General features: G+C 48.9%; 1 protein-coding gene and 1 long non-coding RNA gene across 3 annotated transcripts in view; both read left to right on the top strand.

Annotated features, from left to right (window-relative positions):
- Positions 1-17287, top strand: part of LOC109883021 (ZZ-type zinc finger-containing protein 3-like) — a 53949-nt gene extending 36662 nt beyond the window's left edge. The window contains exons 10-12 of one of the 2 annotated variants that reach the window (XM_031806658.1): positions 7831-7965; positions 11435-11535; positions 14445-17287. In XM_031806658.1, the coding sequence (XP_031662518.1) occupies positions 7831-7965; positions 11435-11535; positions 14445-14589 (381 nt within the window). In that variant the 3' untranslated portion in view covers positions 14590-17287. The remainder of the gene's footprint in view (positions 1-7830; positions 7966-11434; positions 11536-14444) is intronic. The other variant, XM_031806657.1, reaches the window with a different exon arrangement.
- A 2086-nt stretch (positions 17288-19373) lies between these two features.
- Positions 19374-22093, top strand: LOC116357788 (uncharacterized). The gene is made up of 2 exons (XR_004205742.1): positions 19374-19433; positions 21447-22093. It is a non-coding gene; the product is annotated as an uncharacterized LOC116357788 (long non-coding RNA).
- The last annotated feature ends 368 nt before the right edge of the window (positions 22094-22461 follow it).

The raw sequence follows: 22461 nt of genomic DNA, 5'->3' as shown, positions 1-22461 counted from the left end.
ACCACACACTGACCACACGGTACCACACACTGACCACACGGTACCACACGGTACCACACACTGACCACACGGTACCACACACTGACCACACGGTACCACACTGACCACACACTGACCACACGGTACCACACACTGACCACACACTGACCACACGGTACCACACTGACCACATGGTACCACACACTGACCACACGGTACCACACTGACCACACGGTACCACACTGACCACACGGTACCACACACTGACCACACGGTACCACACACTGACCACACGGTACCACACTGACCACACGGTACCACACTGACCACACGGTACCACACTGACCACACGGTACCACACTGACCACACGGTACCACACACTGACCTATAGCTCCCTGCAGGACCCCGATGGAGACTACATGGTACGACACGCTGACCACACTGTCTCTACTCCGCAGTCTCTCTTCCTCTCCATCTCTCTCTCTTTCTCACACTCTCTCATCTGTCTTTCTCTCATTCCCTCCCTCCCTCTCTCGCTCCCTCTCATCTGTCTCTCTCTCCCTCTCATCTGTCTCTCTCTCCCTCTCATCTGTCTCTCTCGCTCCCTCTCATCTGTCTCTCTCGCTCCCTCTCATCTGTCTCTCTCCCTCCCTCCCTCCCTCTCTCTCTCCCTCTCTTCTGTCTCTCTCGCTCCTTCCCTCCCCTCTCCCTCCCTCTCATCTGTCACTCTCCCTCCCTCCCTCCCTCCCTCCCTCCCTCCCTCCCTCCCTCCCTCCCTCCCCCCCTCCCTCCCTCCCTCCCTCCCTCCCTCCCTCCCTCCCTCCCTCCCTCTCTCTTTCTTGCTCCCTCCCTCCCCCCCAAGATGCTAGATCTGACATTTCCCTCCCCCTCTCTCTCTCTCTCTCTGATGTGTGCAACCTTTAAGAAACGAATAGTCGCTGTTCCCTGCTGAGAGACACACACACAGACATGTGCTGTCAAAGTGCGTCAGCAGCAAAGCTCAGATGTACACCCTGTCATTCAGTGAAACAAGCAGAGTTAACACTAGAACCGTTAATCATTTTGACTGCTCATGAATTTCATTGTTTTATTACTCTGACATGTTTTAAAGTAATGCCCACCTCCGTCCTTGACTTGTCCTGAATCAGTCTATATGACACACTGTCTGAATCAGTCTATATGACACACTGTCTGAATCAGTCTATATGACACACTGTCTGAATCAGTCTGAATCAGTCTATAAAACACACTGTCTAAATCAGTCTATATAACACACTGTCTGAATCAGTCTGAATCAGTCTATATAACACACTGTCTGAATCAGTCTATATGACACACTGTCTGAATCAGTCTATATGACACACTGTCTGAATCAGTCTATATGACACACTGTCTGAATCAGTCTATATGACACACTGTCTGAATCAGTCTGAATCAGTCTATATGACACACTGTCTGAATCAGTCTATATGACACACTGTCTGAATCAGTCTATATGACACACTGTCTAAATCAGTCTATATAACACACTGTCTGAATCAGTCTAAATCAGTCTATAAAACACACTGTCTGAATCAGTCTAAATCAGTCTATAAAACACACTGTCTGAATCAGTCTAAATCAGTCTATAAAACACACTGTCTAAATCAGTCTATATGACACACTGTCTGAATCAGTCTATATAACACACTGTCTGAATCAGTCTATATGACACACTGTCTGAATCAGTATAAATCAGTCTATAAAACACACTGTCTGAATCAGTCTAAATCAGTCTATAAAACACACTGTCTGAATCAGTCTATATAACACACTGTCTGAATCAGTCTATATAACACACTGTCTGAATCAGTATAAATCAGTCTATAAAACACACTGTCTGAATCAGTATAAATCAGTCTATATAACACACTGTCTGAATCAGTCTATATAACACACTGTCTGAATCAGTCTATATAACACACATATGACACACTTCTGTTAGAATCTTAATATCACCAACACAACTGGAGTTATAATCAGTTTCAGGAAGACCTGCTCCGTTGCTTCTCTCGACAGTGGAAGGTAACCAGTTGATAATCACCCCAATAATCGTCTCGAAACTGAACCAAAATGATACCAAAACCATACCAAAACTATACCAAAAGTGAACCTAAACTATACCAAAAGTGAACCTAAACTGAACCAAAACTATACCAAAACTGAACCTAAACTATACCAAACCTGAACCTAAACTATACCTAAAGTGAACCTAAACTGAACCAAAACTATACCAAAACTGAACCTAAACTATACCAAAACCATACTAACACTGAACCTAAACTATACCAAAAGTGAACCTAAACTGAACCTAAACTATACCAAAACTGAACCTAAACTATACCAAACCTGAACCTAAACTATACCAAAACTGAACCTAAACTGAACCAAAACTATACCTAAACTGAACCTAAACTATACCAAAACTGAACATAAACTATACCTAAACTGAACCTAAACTATACCTAAACTGAACCTAAACTGAACCTAAACTATACCTAAACTATACCAAAACTGAACATAAACTATACCAAAACTGAACCTAAACTGTACCAAAACTGACCCTAAACTGTACCAAAACTGAAACTAAACTGAACCTAAACTATACCAAAACTGAAACTAAACTGAACCTAAACTATACCAAAACTGAACCTAAACTGAACCAAAACATATAGCAACAGATGAAGTAAAGTATGACGGTAGAAAGGGGGAGAGTTGATGCCAAGGGGAAGTAAACAATACATCATTATATAATCACTGATTGTGAATAAAGAATTCTATTGTACTGATCCATTGTAATTGTAATCTCTATATGGTGTGTACCCTCTATCAGTCCACCTTATCCAGGCTGTTTTATCAGTCTAATCTGGCCTGCTTGGAGTACACCGTGGGAGCGTGTGGAATTTACAATGGCAGGAAGACCAAGAGGAATGGATGCACATGCTGAATGACAACAACTCAGATGGATGAAAGGAATCATGACATCTCTGATCATTCTTCTGATTCTGAGCCTCAGCCTGAACCTCAGAGGCCTGTGACCCTACGCCGCCGAGGCCTGTGACCCTACGCCGCCGAGGCCTGTGACCCTACGCCGCCGAGGCCTGTGACCCTACGCCGCCGAGGCCTATGACCCTACGCCGCAGAGGCCCGCGACCCTACGCCACCGAGGCCCGCGACCCTACGCCGCCGAGGCCCGCGACCCTACGCCGCCGAGGCCCGCGACCCTACGCCGCCGAGGCCCGCGACCCTACGCCGCCGAGGCCCGTGACCCTACGCCGCCGAGGCCTGTGACCCTACGCCGCCGAGGCCTGTGACCCTACGCCGCCGAGGCCCGTGACCCTACGCCGCCGAGGCCCGCGACCCTACGCCGCCGAGGCCCGCGACCCTACGCCGCCGAGGCCCGCGACCCTACGCCGCCGAGGCCCGCGACCCTACGCCGCCGAGGCCCCCGACCCTACGCCGCCGAGGCCCGTGACCCTACGCCGCCGAGGCCCGTGACCCTACGCCGCCGAGGCCCGTGACCCTACGCCGCCGAGGCCTAAGGGCAAAAAAGCCAGAACGGTGCGCACTGAGCACCACCAAATTAAACGGTGAGATGGCAGTGTGCCTGGGATCAGATACTGGGGCTGAGACACTCAAGCAGACACTGTCTGGAATCAGGGACTGTACTGGGGCTGAGCTGCACAAGGAGCAAGGAGACACTGTCTGTTGATAAATTGGAAGCATTAATTTCAATCCTGTATGTCCGTGGAGCATTCGGTGAAAGAGCGTGTGTATGGCGAGCTTCTGGTCAGACCAGTAGGGGGACACCTTTCTCCATGTGTTACCTCTGTTTCGACCTGTAGGGGACACTCTGTTTCGACATGTAGGGGACACTCTGTTTCGACATGTAGGGGACATTCTGTTTCGACCTGTAGGGGACACTCTGTTTCGACCTGTAGGGGACATTCTGTTTCGACATGTAGGGGACACCTTTCTCCGTCTGTTACCTCTGTTTCGACCTGTAGGGGACACTCTGTTTCGACATGTAGGGGACACCTTTCTCCATGTGTTACCTCTGTTTCGACCTGTAGGGGACACTGTGTTTCGACCTGTAGGGGACACTCTGTTTCGACCTGTAGGGGACACTCTGTTTCGACCTGTAGGGGACACCTTTCTCCGTCTGTTACCTCTGTTTCGACCTGTAGGGGACACTCTGTTTCGACCTGTAGGGGACACTCTGTTTCGACCTGTAGGGGACACTCTGTTTCGACCTGTAGGGGACATTCTGTTTCGACATGTAGGGGACACCTTTCTCCATGTGTTACCTCTGTTTCGACCTGTAGGGGACACTCTGTTTCGACATGTAGGGGACATTCTGTTTCGACCTGTAGGGGACATTCTGTTTCGACATGTAGGGGACACCTCTGTTTCGACATGTAGGGGACATTCTGTTTCGACCTGTAGGGGACATTCTGTTTCGACCTGTAGGGGACACTCTGTTTCGACATGTAGGGGACATTCTGTTTCGACCTGTAGGGGACACTCTGTTTCGACATGTAGGGGACATTCTGTTTCGACCTGTAGGGGACATTCTGTTTCGACATGTAGGGGACACCTTTCTCCATGTGTTACCTCTGTTTCGACCTGTAGGGGACACTGTGTTTCGACCTGTAGGGGACACTCTGTTTCGACCTGTAGGGGACATTCTGTTTCGACCTGTAGGGGACACTCTGTTTCGACATGTAGGGGACATTCTGTTTCGACCTGTAGGGGACATTCTGTTTCGACATGTAGGGGACACCTTTCTCCATGTGTTACCTCTGTTTCGACCTGTAGGGGACACTGTGTTTCGACCTGTAGGGGACACTCTGTTTCGACCTGTAGGGGACACTCTGTTTCGACATGTAGGGGACACCTTTCTCCGTCTGTTACCTCTGTTTCGACCTGTAGGGGACACTCTGTTTCGACCTGTAGGGGACACTCTGTTTCGACCTGTAGGGGACACTCTGTTTCGACCTGTAGGGGACATTCTGTTTCGACATGTAGGGGACACCTTTCTCCATGTGTTACCTCTGTTTCGACCTGTAGGGGACACTCTGTTTCGACATGTAGGGGACATTCTGTTTCGACCTGTAGGGGACATTCTGTTTCGACATGTAGGGGACACCTCTGTTTCGACATGTAGGGGACATTCTGTTTCGACCTGTAGGGGACATTCTGTTTCGACCTGTAGGGGACACTCTGTTTCGACATGTAGGGGACATTCTGTTTCGACCTGTAGGGGACACTCTGTTTCGACATGTAGGGGACATTCTGTTTCGACCTGTAGGGGACATTCTGTTTCGACATGTAGGGGACACCTTTCTCCATGTGTTACCTCTGTTTCGACCTGTAGGGGACGCTCTGTTTCGACATGTAGGGGACACCTTTCTCCATGTGTTACCTCTGTTTCGACCTGTAGGGGACGCTCTGTTTCGACATGTAGGGGACACCTTTCTCCATGTGTTACCTCTGTTTCGACCTGTAGGGGACACTCTGTTTTGACATGTAGGGGACACCTTTCTCCGTCTGTTACCTCTGTTTTGACATGTAGGGGACACTCTGTTTTGACATGTAAGGGACACCTTTCTCCGTCTGTTACCTCTGTTTCGACCTGTAGGGGACGCTCTGTTTCGACATGTAGGGGACACCTTTCTCCATGTGTTACCTCTGTTTCGACCTGTAGGGGACGCTCTGTTTCGACATGTAGGGGACACCTTTCTCCATGTGTTACCTCTGTTTCGACCTGTAGGGGACACTCTGTTTTGACATGTAGGGGACACCTTTCTCCGTCTGTTACCTCTGTTTTGACATGTAGGGGACACTCTGTTTTGACATGTAAGGGACACCTTTCTCCGTCTGTTACCTCTGTTTTGACATGTAGGGGACACTCTGTTTTGACATGTAGGGGACACTCTGTTTTGACATGTAGGGGACACTCTGTTTTGACATGTAGGGGACACCTTTCTCCATCTGTTACCTCTGTTTTGACATGTAGGGGACACTCTGTTTTGACATGTAGGGGACACTCTGTTTTGACATGTAGGGGACACCTTTCTCCGTCTGTTACCTCTGTTTTGACATGTAGGGGACACTGTTTTGACATGTAGGGGACACTCTGTTTTGACATGTAGGGGACACTCTGTTTTGACATGTAGGGGACACCTTTCTCTGTCTGTTACCTCTGTTTTGCTGATAAAGAAGCGAGAACGCACTGCCTGGAAACAGACACATTCTCCATGGTATCTGATGTATAAATAATTGACTATTTTTGAGTATCTGATGTATAAATAATTGACTATTTTTGAGTATCTGATGTATAAATAATTGACTATTTTTTGACTGTTGTCACATCGACGCTTACATTCATTATAAATAATAGTTATTTTGTGCTGATTTTCACTATTTATCAAGCACACTTGGCGCCTATAATGATGTTTAGGCTACTGATGTTTTCATCAGTTTCACCGCATCTTGCTGACCGTGCATCTTGGGTAATTATTTCAATGTTGTCGTTATAAAAAGAACCAGGTTACCGCGTTCCAACTCATACGCTTTCTGTTTCATAGTTGTATCAAAGACACTCCACCAATAACATGTATTGACCACTCTTTCATCGTTTTTACATATAGCCTACAGTAACATAAAGTCATAAATGCTATTGAAAAAGACAGACAATGCGTAGTCTAATACTACCTAAGACCTTCATAAACACAACCCAATTATTATTTTTGTGAAAGCTTATGTCACATGTATTTATTAGACTGTTAGAATTTTTATTTTATTTCACCTTTATTTAACCAGGTAGACCAGTTGAGAATGGTTAAGGGCGCTGTACTGCAGTGCCAGCTGTGCCACCAGAGACTCTGAGTTCGTGCCCAGGCTCTGTCGTAACCGACCGGGAGGACCGGGAGGTCCGTGGGGCGACGCACAATTGGCCTAGTGACGTTAGGGAGGGCTTGGCCGGTAGGGATTTTCTTGTCTCATCGCGCACCAGCGACTGCTATGGTGGGCCAGGCGCTGTGCGCGCTAACCAAGGTTGCCTCGGACACGTTGGTGCGGCTGGCTTCCGGGTTGGATGCGCGCTGTGTTAAGAAGCAGTGCGGCTTGGTTGGGTTGTGTATCGGAGGACGCATGACTTTCAACCTTCGTCTCTCCCGAGCCCGTACGGGAGTTGTAGCGATGAGACAAGATAGTAGCTACTAAAAACAATTGGAGACCACGAAATTGGGGAGAAAAAGGGGTAAAAATTAAAATAAATAAAAAACAACAACACAGAGTTACACATAAACAAACGGATGAGGTAGTTGGATGGGCTATTTACAGATGGGCTATGTACAGGTGCAGTGATCTGTGAGTTGCTCTGACAGCTGGTGCTTAAAGCTAGAGAGGGAGATATGAGTCTCCAGCTTCAGAGATTTTTGCAATTAGTTCCAGTCACTGGCAGCATAGAACTGGAACGAAATGCAGCCAAATAAGGAATTGGTTTTGGGGATGACCAGTGAAATATACCTGCTGGAGCACGTGCTACAGGTGGGTGTTGCTATGGTGACCAGTGAGCTGAGATCAGGCGGAGCTTTACCGTGCAAAGAATGTTGCAGTCAGAATGACAGCTGGTTAGCTTGAAGGGGGGGTCTGACGAGGCCGTGCCTTTCTAGTGGTAAAGGAATGTCACTACAAGGAGTCAGACTTTATCGGTTACAGGGTCTGCATGCTCCTTAGAAACCTCACTGTAAATGTTCGTCTGTGATACTTTGTGTGTGTATCTGCGTGTGTGTGTGTATGTCCAGGATGAGGAGGGTGTACCTGTGGAGTTGAGACACCTGCCGGAGTACAAGGAGCTTCTGGAGCTGAAGAGAATGAAGAAACACAAACTGCAGGAGATCCAGGCTGAGTGTAGCATGGCCCTGCACCATGGATACAAGGTACGCACATCACCGTGGATACAAGGTACGCACATCACCGTGGATACAAGGTACGCGCATCACCGTGGATACAAGGTACGCGCATCACCGTGGATACAAGGTACGCGCATCACCGTGGATACAAGGTACGCGCATCACCGTGGATACAAGGTACGCGCATCACCGTGGATACAAGGTACGCGCATCACCGTGGATACAAGGTACGCGCATCACCGTGGATACAAGGTACGCGCATCACCGTGGATACAAGGTATGCGCATCACCGTGGATACAAGGTACGCACATCACCTTGGATACTAGGTACACCCATCACCTAGTATTGGCATTGGCATTGCACCATGGATACAAGGTAGTGGTTAATCAGCTTTCATACGGGCTTCAAGCTATATCTACTGATTATCTACCCACGTGTCTCCGCTGGAATGTACAGGTACCTGCCAGAGTCAAGGAAACACTTGAGTAAATGAGGGCTCTGTTATGGTGCGAGGTGCGTTTTCCTGCCGTGGTTCAGATCCACTCAACCCCTTAGAGGGCAAGGTGAACGCCAGTAAATACACAGCCGTTGTGAGTGATCACCTTCGACCTTATGGTGAAGCAGTTCTATCCAGATGGGAGTGGTCTCTTCTAGGATGACAACGCCCCCCATCCACAGGGCACCAGTGGTCACTGACTCAAAGAACTCAATCCAATTGAACACTTGAGATGCGTTTTCCACCACCATCAACAAAACACCAAATGATAGAATTTCTCCAGGGCAGAACGGTGTCACATCCCTCCAATAGAGTTCCAGACACCTGTAGAATCTTACACCGAGGTGTATTGAAGCTGTTCTGGTGGTGACCCAACGAGTTAGCTACTCTCTCTCCTTAGTGTAATGTGTGCTAGCTAGCTAACTCTCTCTCCTTAGTGTAATGTGTGGTAGCTAGCTAACTCTCTCTCCTTAGTATTATGTGTGCTAGCTAACTCTCCCTCCTTAGTATAATGTGTGCTAGCTAACTCTCTCTCCTTAGTATAATGTGTGCTAGCTAACTCTCTCTCCTTAGTGTAATGTGTGCTAGCTAACTCTCTCTCCTTAGTGTAATGTGTGCTAGCTAACTCTCTCTCCTTAGTATAATGTGTGCTAGCTAGCTAACTCTCTCTCCTTAGTGTAATGTGTGGTAGCTAGCTAACTCTCTCTCCTTAGTGTAATGTGTGCTAGCTAGCTAACTCTCTCTCCTTAGTATAATGTGTGCTAGCTAGCTAACTCTCTCTCCTTAGTGTAATGTGTGCTAGCTAACTCTCTCTTCTTAGTATAATGTGTGCTAGCTAACTCTCTCTCCTTAGTGTAATGTGTGCTAGCTAACTCTCTCTCCTTAGTATAATGTGTGCTAGCTAACTCTTTCTCCTTATTATAATGTGTGCTAGCTAACTCTCTCTCCTTATTATAATGTGTGCTAGCTAACTCTCTCTCCTTAGTATAATGTGTGCTAGCTAACTCTCTCTCCTTAGTATAATGTGTGCTAGCTAGCTAACTCTCTCTCCTTAGTATAATGTGTGCTAGCTAGCTAACTCTCTCTCCTTAGTATAATGTGTGCTAGCTAGCTAACTCTCTCTCCTTAGTGTAATGTGTGCTAGCTAACTCTCTCTCCTTAGTATAATGTGTGCTAGCTAACTCTCCTTAGTGTAATGTGTGCTAGCTAGCTAACTCTTTCTCCTTAGTATAATGTGTGCTAGCTAACTCTCTCTCTCCTTAGTATAATGTGTGTTAGCTAACTCTCTCTCCTTAGTGTAATGTGTGCTAGCTAACTCTCTCTCCTTAGTATAATGTGTGCTAGCTAACTCTCTCTCCTTAGTATAATGTGTGCTAGCTAACTCTCTCTCCTTAGTGTAATGTGTGCTAGTTAACTCTCCTTAGTGTAATGTGTGCTAGCTAACTCTCTCTCCTTAGTATAATGTGTGCTAGCTAACTCTCCTTAGTATAATGTGTGCTAGCTAACTCTCTCTCCTTATTATAATGTGTGCTAGCTAACTCTCTCCTTAGTATAATGTGTGGTAGCTAACTCTCTCTCCTGAGTGTAATGTGTGCTACCTAACTCTCTCTCTCCTTAGTATAATGTGTGCTAGCTAACTCTCTCTCCTTAGTATAATGTGTGCTAGCTAACTCTCCTTAGTGTAATGTGTGCTAGCTAGCTAACTCTCTCTCCTTAGTATAATGTGTGCTAGCTAACTCTTTCTCCTTAGTATAATGTGTGCTAGCTAACTCTCTCTCTCCTTAGTATAATGTGTGCTAGCTAACTCTCTCTCCTTAGTATAATGTGTGCTAGCTAGCTAACTCTTTCTCCTTAGTATAATGTGTGCTAGCTAGCTAACTCTCTCTCCTTAGTATAATGTGTGCTAGCTAACTCTCCTTAGTGTAATGTGTGCTAGCTAGCTAACTCTCTCTCCTTAGTATAATGTGTGCTAGCTAGCTAACTCTTTCTCCTTAGTAAAATGTGTGCTAGCTAACTCTCTCTCTCCTTAGTATAATGTGTGCTAGCTAACTCTCCTTAGTGTAATGTGTGCTAGCTAGCTAACTCTCTCTCCTTAGTATAATGTGTGCTAGCTAGCTAACTCTTTCTCCTTAGTAAAATGTGTGCTAGCTAACTCTCTCTCTCCTTAGTATAATGTGTGCTAGCTAACTCTCTCTCCTGAGTGTAATGTGTGCTAGCTAACTCTCTCTCCTTAGTATAATGTGTGCTAGCTAACTCTCTCTCCTTAGTGTAATGTGTGCTAGTTAACTCTCCTTAGTGTAATGTGTGCTAGCTAACTCTCTCTCCTTAGTATAATGTGTGCTAGCTAACTCTCCTTAGTATAATGTGTGCTAGCTAACTCTCTCTCCTTATTATAATGTGTGCTAGCTAACTCTCTCTCCTTAGTATACTGTGTGGTAGCTAACTCTCTCTCCTGAGTGTAATGTGTGCTAGCTAACTCTCTCTCCTTAGTATAATGTGTGCTAGCTAACTCTCTCTCCGTAGTATAATGTGTGCTAGCTAACTCTCTCTCCTTAGTATAATGTGTGCTAGCTAGCTAACTCTTTCTCCTTAGTATAATGTGTGCTAGCTAGCTAACTCTCTCTCCTTAGTATAATGTGTGCTAGCTAGCTAACTCTCTCTCCTTAGTATAATGTGTGCTAGCTAGCTAACTCTCTCTCCTTAGTATAATGTGTGCTAGCTAGCTAACTCTCTCTCCTTAGTATAATGTGTGCTAGCTAGCTAACTCTCTCTCCTTAGTATAATGTGTGCTAGCTAGCTAACTCTCTCTCCTTAGTATAATGTGTGCTAGCTAGCTAACTCTCTCTCCTTAGTATAATGTGTGCTAGCTAGCTAACTCTTTCTCCTTAGTATAATGTGTGCTAGCTAGCTAACTCTCTCTCTCTCTCCTTAGTGTAAATGTGGTTTGACATAAGTATTTTTTTAAATCATCTGAGACTAGCTAATGTTTCTCTCTGCAGTGTGACGTGTGTGGTGTGGAGCCTATCCAGGGCGTGCGGTGGCATTGTCAGGACTGTCCCTCAGACAACGCTGTGGACTTCTGTTCCAACTGCTCCGGCTGGTGAGTCCTGCCTGGCTGGGGCTCTGTTCAGTAGGCTAATGATTTTAAATGGAGTTAAACCGGGAGGTTTAACTTCCATTATATACCCTGCCTGCATCTTAATAGTTTTGTTCCTGGTGCAGTAGACAACTTCAGTTTCATTGATGCGTGTGTCAGTGTCAATGTATTGGCTCGGGCTCTGTTCAGTATGCTTAAAACGTGTTAAAACTATTTTGTAAACACATGTAAAATACATTGTGTGGGACATAACAATAATACCAGTTTACACCAGTAAAAAAAAATGCCGCTAAGATGCAGGAAAAGTTTATTTTCACATTTTGAGTTAGTTCATTGATGCATGTGCATCAAGTTGCCAGTTTTCAGTTGCCATGATTGACATGAACCCTGAACCCTGTTCCCACCTCACTTCCTGTGCCAGACAGGAAGTAAGTCCCCTCGTAGCAGCCTTGTTGCGTATGCTGTTGATCTCTGTGTTAACTGTTACATCGTTCTGTATTAACCCATAATTCCTCTGTTTTTTCCCCACCACGGTACAAGAAATGTGTTATAGTGTTGACGTTTTGTCTTCTATACTACTTAACAGTCACAGCCAAATATATTGGCACCCCCTTTGCCAAATATATTGGCACCCCCTTTGCCAAATATATTGGCACCCCCTTTGCCAAATATATTGGCACCCCCTTTGCCAAATATATTGGCACCCCCTTTGCCAAATATATTGGCACCCCCTTTGCCAAATATATTGGCACCCCCTTTGCCAAATATATTGGCACCCCCTTTGCACTTTTCTTAAATAGTTCTCTATATTCATTTCAGAACAGTCCAGCATTTCTTCTTGAACCATTCCTGGGTGCTTCTAAACTAAAAAAAGAAATGTCCTCTTACTGTCAACTGTGTTTGTTTTCAGCAAACTTAACATGTGTAAATATTTGTATGAACACAAGATTCAACAACTGAGACATGAACTGAACAAGTTCCACAGACATGTGACTAACAGAAATGGAATAATGTGTCCCTGAACAAAGGAGGTATCAAAATCAAAAGTAACAGTCAGTATCTGGTGTGGCCACCAGCTGCATTAAGTACTGCAGTGCATCTCCTCCTCATGGACTGCACCAGATTTGCCAGTTCTTGCTGTGAGATGTTACCCCACTCTTCCACCAAGGCACCTGCAAGTTCCCGGACATTTCTGGGGGGAATGGCCCTAGACCTCACCCTCCAATCCAACAGGTCCCAAACATGCTCAATTAGATTGAGATCCGGGCTCTTCGCTGGCCATGGCAGAACACTGACATTCCTGTCTTGCAAGAAATCACACACAGAACGAGCAGTATGGCTGGTGGCATTGTCATGCTGAGGGTCATGTCAGGATGAGCCTACAGGAAGGGTACCACATGAGGGAGGAGGATGTCTTCCCTGTAACGCACAGCGTTGAGATTGCCTGTAATGACAACAAGCTCAGTCTGATGATGCTGTGACACACCGCACCAGACCATGATGGACCCTCCACCTCCAAATCGATCCCGCTCCAGAGTACAGGCCTCGGTGTAATGCTCATTCCTTTGACGATAAACGCGAATCCGACCATCACCCCTGGTGAGACAAAATCGTGACTCGTCAGCGAAGAGCACTTTTTGCCAGTCCTGTCTGGTCCAGCGATGGTGGGTTTGTGCCCCTAGGTAAAGTTGTTGCTGGTGATGTCTGGTGAGGACCTGCCTTACAACAGGCCTACAAGCCCTCAGTCCAGCCTCTCTCAGCCTATTGCCGACAGTCTGACCACTGATGGAGGGATTGTGCGTTCCTGGTGTAACTCGGGCAGTTGTTGTTGCCGTCCTGTACCTGTCCCGCAGGTGTGATGTTCGGATGTACCGATCCTGTGCAGGTGTTGTCACACGTGGTCTGCCACTGCGAGGACAATCAGCTGTCCGTCCTGTCTCCCTGTAGCGCTGTCTTAGGCATCTCACAGTACGGACATTGCAATTTATTGCCCTGGCCACATCTGCAGTCCTCATGCCTCCTAGCAGCATGCCTAAGGCACGTTCACGCAGATGAACAGGGACCCTGGGCAATTTTCTTTCTGTGTTTTTCAGAGCCAGTAGAAAGGCCTCTTCAGTGTCCTAAGTTTTCATAACTGTGACCTTAATTGCCTACCGTCTGTAAGCTGTTAGTGTCTTAACGACCGTTCCACAGGTGCATGTTCACTAATTGTTTATGGTTCATTGAACAAGCATTGGGAAACAGTGTTTAAACCCTTTACAATGAAAATCTTATGAAAAGTTATTTAAAAAGTTATTTGGATTTTTACGAATTATCTTTGAAAGACAGGGTCCTGAAAAAGGGACGTTTATGTGTTTTAATGTGTCCTCCTACTGGAAGACCCACAACCTTCAACAGAGACACAGTTTTAGACACTTGGTTGAACAGAGAATGATTAAGAAGAGTCCCTGGACTGTTCAGGTGTGGCCAGCGAAGAATCCTGATCTGAATTCATAACTTATGACAAGATCTGACAACAGCAGTTGGTGGACCCCTCTAACATTGGAAGAATTAGTTTGCTGCTGAAGAGTGGGACAAATGTCCAAAAGAAAAGTGCTCATTGCTACAAGAATAATTTGTCTGCAGTTCCCTTGATCAAGTACTAGCTCTGCGGTGCCACTACATTTGTCCGTGCCATTTGTCTTTTTAGTTTACAATTTTAATTTAGAAAAATAGAGTTTACCAAAAAATAAAAGGGGTTCTGCAATGTGTAAAAACCGATAGCAAGGTGACCAACTTACTATTAAAGAAATTGGGAATTATTTAAGAGAAGTACAAGGGTGGCAATATATTTGGCCACAACTGTATCGGTGTATGTGGAGTCCTTTTCCCAATCGATGAACCTGTATTCCCCCTGTGTTTACCTCCTCCAGCCTGTACAAGACAGAGAGCCACCTGCCCAGCCACCATCTGGAGCCTGTCCATCACCATGAGACCTTCCTAGACAGGGACTACTGTCTGGCTCAGACCCCTGGATATAACTACCTGGATCCCAACTACTACCCTGCTAACAGATGACAGCATGGCCCCTAATCTCAGCCCTGGGGCCACAGCTACAGACTCCGAGCCTCCTGGTCCAGCACCTGGGCCACAGCTAGAGACCCCTAGCCTCCTGATCCAGCACCTGGGCCACAGCTACAGACTCCGAGCCTCCTGGTCCAGCACCTGGGCCACAGCTACAGACCCCTAGCCTCCTGATCCAGCACCTGGGCCACAGCTACAGACTCCTAGCCTCCTGGGTCAGCCCTGGGGCACAGCTACAGACCCCTAGCCTCCTGATCCAGCACCTGGGCCACAGCTACAGACTCCTAGCCTCCTGAGCCAGCACCTCGGCCACAGCTACAGACTCCTAGCCTCCTGGGCCAGCACCTGGGCCACAGCTACAGACCCCTAGCCTCCTGGGCCAGCACCTGGGCCACAGCTACAGACTCCTAGCCTCCTGGTCCAGCACCTGGGCCACAGCTACAGACTCCTAGCCTCCTGGGTCAGCCCTGGGGCCACAACTACAGACTCCTAGCCTCCTGATCCAGCACCTGGGCCACAGCTACAGACTCCTAGCCTCCTGGTCCAGCACCTGGGCCACAGCTCCAGACTCCTAGCCTCCTGGGCCAGCCCTGGGGCCACAGTTTCAACGACACCGAGCGGCTCCTTCCTGGTCCAGCCCTGGGGCCACAGTTTCAGCGGCCCTCAGCCAGCCAGCCAGCCCAAGGCTGAGCTCACTCTACAGAAGCCTCCAACCGGCAGGCCACACTGTGTATGGCTCCAGACCTCGAGTACCTAGAAAGCTCTCAGTCCAGCTACCCTGCTCACCTCACCCCACTGGGGGGGTGGGGGGGGGGTACCGTAACGACCAAACAAAGGAACATAATGGAAATATAAAAAACACAATTTAAAATTATTATTTTTTAAACTGAAAAAGGCACACCGTCATTCCCGGGTGCCGAGACAGAAGAGGGACCTCCCTCCTCTCTTCTCCTCTTCTCTTCTCCTCTCCTCCTCTTCTTCTCCTCCCTCCTCTTCTTCTTCTCCACCTCCCTTCTCTTCTCCTCCTCCCTTCTCTTCTCCTCCTCCTCCTCCTACTCTCGTCCCTTCCCTCCTCTTCTCCTCCCTCCTCTTCTCCTGCTCTCCTCCCTCCTCTTCTCCTCCCTCCTCTTCTCCTGTTCTCCTCCCTCCTCTTCTCCTCTCCTCCTCCTCCTCTCCTCCACCTGGATTAGTGGGCCTACTACTATTCAGGGTCGTGTTCACCTAACAGAAGATAACAGACAAACGGGCAGGGACTACCTGACCTTTTTAGTTTTCTATTGCAAAACATTTTTCTACATTTTGAAATAATGAATATGACCCTGACACTGGTGTGTGGTGATGGTAGTGTGGTGGTATCAATGTTATGTTGATGAGAGGGAATATGTTCCTAGAAGGGTAGATATCTGTATTTGAGTAGGTGGGGCCTGTTATGGAATATGGGTTGTGGGAGGAGCTTGGTGCCCATGAGAGGCATGTCTTTGATTCCTACCAGGTTTTTAAACCAATCACAGGACAAGATCTGCTGATGTAACCCACATGGCGGGTGTTGTCAGATGCAGCCATGGTAATGGACCCCTGATACTTCTCCACCTCACGTCTCCATGGTAACAGACCCCTGATACACCTCCACCTCATGTCTCCATGGTAGCAGACCCCTGATACACCTCCACCTCATGTCTCCATGGTAGCAGACCCTGATACACCTCCACCTCATGTCTCCATGGTAGCAGACCCCTGATACACCTCCACCTCATGTCTCCATGGTAGCAGACCCCTGATACTTCTCCACCTCACGTCTCCATGGTAACAGATGCCTGATACACCTCCACCTCATGTCTCCATGGTAGCAGACCCCTGATACTTCTCCACCTCACGTCTCCATGGTAACAGGCCCCTGATACACCTCCACCTCATGTCTCCATGGTAGCAGACCCATGATACACCTCCACCTCACGTCTCCATGGTAACAGACCCTGATACACCGCACGTCTCCATGGTAACAGACCCTGATACACCTCACGTCTCCATGGTAACAGACCCTGATACACCACCGCTTCACATCTCCATGGTAACAGACCCGGATACACCACCACTTCACGTCTCCATGGTAACAGATCCTGATACACCACCACTTCACATCTTCATGGTAACAGACCATGTTACACCACCACTTCACATCTTCATGGTAACAGACCCTGATACACCACCACTTCACATCTTCATGGTAACAGACCCTGATACACCACCACTTCACGTCTCCATGGTAACAGACCCTGATACACCACCACTTCACGTCTCCATGGTAACAGACCCTGATACACCACCACTTCACATCTTCATGGTAACAGACCCTGATACACCACCACTTCACGTCTCCATGGTAACAGACCCTGATACACCACCACTTCACATCTTCATGGTAACAGACCCTGATACACCACCACTTCACGTCTCCATGGTAACAGACCCTGATACACCACCACTTCACATCTTCATGGTAACAGACCCTGATACACCACCACTTCACGTCTCCATGGTAACAGATCCTGATACACCACCACTTCACGTCTCCATGGTAACAGATCCTGATACACCACCACTTCACGTCTCCATGGTAACAGACCCTGATACACCACCACTTCACATCTTCATGGTAACATCCTGATACACCACCACTTCACGTCTCCATGGTAACAGATCCTGATACACCACCTCGCTGTCTCTTCTCTCCTCACCTCTCTCCTTCCTCTATACCTGGTTCAGTTTCCATCAGAGAACCACTACAGCACTGAAAGCACCAAGCTGAAGGAAGACTTGAAAAATATGATTTTGTTTTTCTTTTCGATGTGGTTGATGCTGTTGTTTGATCATGTGGTTGATGCTGTTGTTTGATCATGTGGTTGATCATGTGTAATAACAGAAACGTAGCCCAGTGGTAAACTACGACACGACGTCAAGTTAGTTGCGTAAAGTCTGTGTGACATTTTTTGTTTGGAGAAATCCCCCTCTGAACTCTCTAACCTTGACCTCTGAGCTATGGCCTCGGAGTCTGACCTCTATGAAACATCTCGTCTCTAGTCTAGATCAAGGTTCTCCATAGAGAATGATAGATGCCTCTAGTGGCCAAAAGGCCATTTAACATGGACAGCGCCATTGAGGACTTACACCATTTTAATGTAGTTAAATAAATTAAGTTGGAGTCCAACCGGGTCATCAGGAGGAATCAGCCAATCGTGAAGAAGAAAATGTACTACTTCAAAATGGCCCTGCTCACCTATCTTGGCACAGATACAAAGATGAGTCATCTATCTATCTCTATGGGGTTCTCCAACCCTGTTCTTGGAGTCCTACTGTCTTGTAGGTTTTTGCTCCAACCCTGATCTACCTGATATTAATGGAGTTAAAACCTACAGGAGGGTCTCTCCAGGGTTGGAGTTAAAACCTACAGGAGGGTCTCTCTCCAGGAACAGGGTCGGAGTTAAAACCTACAGGAGGGTCTCTCCAGGACCAGGGTTGGAGTTAAAACCTACAGGAGGGTCTCTCCAGGACCAGGGTTGGAGAGGGTCTCTCCAGAACCAGGGTTGGAGTTAAAACCTACAGGAGGGTCTCTCTCCAGGAACAGGGTCGGAGTTAAAACCTACAGGAGGGTCTCTCCAGGACCAGGGTTGGAGTTAAAACCTACAGGAGGGTCTCTCCAGGACCAGGGTTGGAGAGGGTCTCTCCAGGACCAGGGTTGGAGAGGGTCTCTCCAGGACCAGGGTTGGAGAGGGTCTCTCCAGGACCAGGGTTGGAGAGGGTCTCTCCAGGACCAGGGTTGGAGAGGGTCTCTCCAGGACCAGGGTTGGAGAGGGTCTCTCCAGGACCAGGGTTGGACAGGGTATCTCCAGGACCAGGGTTGGACAGGGTATCTCCAGGACCAGGGTTGGAGAGGGTATCTCCAGGACCAGGGTTGGACAGGGTCTCTCCAGGACCAGGGTTGGAGAGGGTCTCTCCAGGACCAGGGTTGGAGAGGGTCTCTCCAGGACCAGGGTTGGAGAGGGTCTCTCCAGGACCAGGGTTGGAGAGGGTATCTCCAGGACCAGGGTTGGACAGGGTATCTCCAGGACCAGGGTTGGACAGGGTCTCTCCAGGACCAGGGTTGGAGAGGGTCTCTCCAGGACCAGGGTTGGAGAGGGTCTCTCCAGGACCAGGGTTGGACAGGGTATCTCCAGGACCAGGGTTGGACAGGGTATCTCCAGGACCAGGGTTGGACAGGGTCTCTCCAGGACCAGGGTTGGACAGGGTCTCTCCAGGACCAGGGTTGGACAGGGTCTCTCCAGGACCAGGGTTGGACAGGGTCTCTCCAGGACCAGGGTTGGACAGGGTCTCTCCAGGACCAGGGTTGGACAGGGTCTCTCCAGGACCAGGGTTGGACAGGGTCTCTCCAGGACCAGGGTTGGACAGGGTCTCTCCAGGACCAGGGTTGGACAGGGTCTCTCCAGGACCAGGGTTGGACAGGGTCTCTCCAGGACCAGGGTTGGACAGGGTCTCTCCAGGACCAGGGTTGGACAGGGTCTCTCCAGGACCAGGGTTGGACAGGGTCTCTCCAGGACCAGGGTTGGACAGGGTCTCTCCAGGACCAGGGTTGGACAGGGTCTCTCCAGGACCAGGGTTGGACAGGGTCTCTCCAGGACCAGGGTTGGACAGGGTCTCTCCAGGACCAGGGTTGGACAGGGTCTCTCCAGGACCAGGGTTGGACAGGGTCTCTCCAGGACCAGGGTTGGACAGGGTCTCTCCAGGACCAGGGTTGGACAGGGTATCTCCAGGACCAGGGTTGGACAGGGTCTCTCCAGGACCAGGTTTGGACAGGGTCTCTCCAGGACCAGGGTATCTCCAGGACCAGGGTTGGAGAGGGTCTCTCCAGGACCAGGGTTGGACAGGGTCTCTCCAGGACCAGGGTAGGACAGGGTCTCTCCAGGACCAGGGTAGGACAGGGTCTCTCCAGGACCAGGGTAGGACAGGGTATCTCCAGGACCAGGGTAGGACAGGGTATCTCCAGGACCAGGGTTGGACAGGGTATCTCCAGGACCAGGGTTGGACAGGGTCTCTCCAGGACCAGGGTTGGACAGGGTCTCTCCAGGACCAGGGTTGGACAGGGTCTCTCCAGGACCAGGGTTGGACAGGGTATCTCCAGGACCAGGGTTGGACAGGGTATCTCCAGGACCAGGGTTGGACAGGGTATCTCCAGGACCAGGGTAGGACAGGGTATCTCCAGGACCAGGGTAGGACAGGGTATCTCCAGGACCAGGGTTGGAGAGGGTCTCTCCAGGACCAGGGTTGGAGAGGGTCTCTCCAGGACCAGGGTTGGACAGGGTATCTCCAGGACCAGGGTTGGACAGGGTATCTCCAGGACCAGGGTTGGACAGGGTATCTCCAGGACCAGGGTTGGACAGGGTCTCTCCAGGACCAGGGTTGGACAGGGTATCTCCAGGACCAGGGTTGGAGAGGGTCTCTCCAGGACCAGGGTATCTCCAGGACCAGGGTTGGACAGGGTCTCTCCAGGACCAGGGTTGGACAGGGTATCTCCAGGACCAGGGTTGGACAGGGTCTCTCCAGGACCAGGGTTGGAGAGGGTCTCTCCAGGACCAGGGTTGGAGAGGGTCTCTCCAGGACCAGGGTTGGACAGGGTATCTCCAGGACCAGGGTTGGACAGGGTATCTCCAGGACCAGGGTTGGACAGGGTATCTCCAGGACCAGGGTTGGACAGGGTATCTCCAGGACCAGGGTTGGACAGGGTATCTCCAGGACCAGGGTTGGACAGGGTCTCTCCAGGACCAGGGTTGGACAGGGTCTCTCCAGGACCAGGGTTGGACAGGGTCTCTCCAGGACCAGGGTTGGACAGGGTCTCTCCAGGACCAGGGTATCTCCAGGACCAGGGTTGGAGAGGGTCTCTCCAGGACCAGGGTTGGACAGGGTCTCTCCAGGACCAGGGTTGGACAGGGTATCTCCAGGACCAGGGTTGGAGAGGGTCTCTCCAGGACCAGGGTATCTCCAGGACCAGGGTTGGACAGGGTCTCTCCAGGACCAGGGTTGGACAGGGTCTCTCCAGGACCAGGGTTGGACAGGGTATCTCCAGGACCAGGGTTGGACAGGGTCTCTCCAGGACCAGGGTTGGACAGGGTCTCTCCAGGACCAGGGTTGGACAGGGTCTCTCCAGGACCAGGGTTGGAGAGGGTCTCTCCAGGACCAGGGTTGGACAGGGTATCTCCAGGACCAGGGTTGGACAGGGTATCTCCAGGACCAGGGTTGGACAGGGTATCTCCAGGACCAGGGTTGGACAGGGTATCTCCAGGACCAGGGTTGGACAGGGTATCTCCAGGACCAGGGTTGGACAGGGTCTCTCCAGGACCAGGGTTGGACAGGGTCTCTCCAGGACCAGGGTTGGAGAGGGTCTCTCCAGGACCAGGGTATCTCCAGGACCAGGGTTGGAGAGGGTCTCTCCAGGACCAGGGTTGGACAGGGTCTCTCCAGGACCAGGGTTGGACAGGGTCTCTCCAGGACCAGGGTTGGACAGGGTATCTCCAGGACCAGGGTAGGGCAGGGTATCTCCAGGACCAGGGTTGGACAGGGTATCTCCAGGACCAGGGTAGGGCAGGGTATCTCCAGGACCAGGGTTGGACAGGGTCTCTCCAGGACCAGGGTTGGACAGGGTCTCTCCAGGACCAGGGTTGGACAGGGTATCTCCAGGACCAGGGTAGGACAGGGTATCTCCAGGACCAGGGTAGGACAGGGTATCTCCAGGACCAGGGTATGACAGGGTATCTCCAGGACCAGGGTATGGCAGGGTATCTCCAGGACATCTCCAGGACCAGGGTTGGACAGGGTCTCTCCAGGACCAGGGTATGGCAGGGTATCTCCAGGACATCTCCAGGACCAGGGTAGGACAGGGTATCTCCCTGTTCTAGATCCTCCATTAAAACATTGTATTTTTATGAACCTATTTAAAAACGAGAAGAAGAAGAAGAATCGATGAGGAGGTGGTGATTGTCTTGACCTAGGGGTTCTCATTCATTCCTACTTCCTGTACGTTTTGGGTTTTTGCCCAGCTACACAGCTGATTCAAATCATCAAAGCTTGATGATGAGTTGGTCATTTGAATTGGCTAGGGCAAAAACACCAAAACGTACACCCGGGAGGGGAGGGAGTAGGAACGAATGAGAGCCCCTAGGTCTAGAAGGGATACAGCTTTTATCAAAATGTAGTTTTCGAAGCAGGTTGGAAGAATTAACGTAGCAGGCTGGGAGAATTAGGTTAAATTACTTTGGACTTCAATTCCACAAGCTGTATCCCATCTAGACATGACTGTAGATTTGGTTGTGCTTGATGAGTAGACGCCATTTTGTATGGATTTGTTGTCTCCCCCCTGCTTCAATATCTCTGTATAACGGTATGTTTTTAAAATCATGTTAAACTGCTAGAGGAGATCAGTGGAAATAAAAATGTGAAAATATAATTTCTACATCTGGAGAATCCTGCAGCATTCTTTGGTTTTGTTATGGGTGCCTCGGTAAATTATAATATATTAGAAGTAGGCAGTCATTTGTGACTAAACAAAGCCATGTTGACTTTAGTAATTGATTCTATATATCAGAGAATCTTTATTCCCGAGTTTACATTTGTTTACCGTGATTTGACAAGTAATTATGTCTCTTACAAATTAGCCCTGAGTTAAAGATTCACACGTCAAATATACGAAATACCAAACACTATTATTCCTCAAAACAAACACATTATTCAGTAAAGACAGTTAGCCACCAGGGGGCGCTGTTGTATTGGCTTTGACTGGTGGGCATGTTGGGCCCACATGGACAATAACTCCACATGGAG

This window comes from Oncorhynchus kisutch, linkage group LG27, assembly GCF_002021735.2.
Source record: "Oncorhynchus kisutch isolate 150728-3 linkage group LG27, Okis_V2, whole genome shotgun sequence".
Classification (NCBI taxonomy): domain Eukaryota; kingdom Metazoa; phylum Chordata; class Actinopteri; order Salmoniformes; family Salmonidae; genus Oncorhynchus; species Oncorhynchus kisutch.
This window is presented reverse-complemented; position numbering and strand designations above follow the sequence as displayed.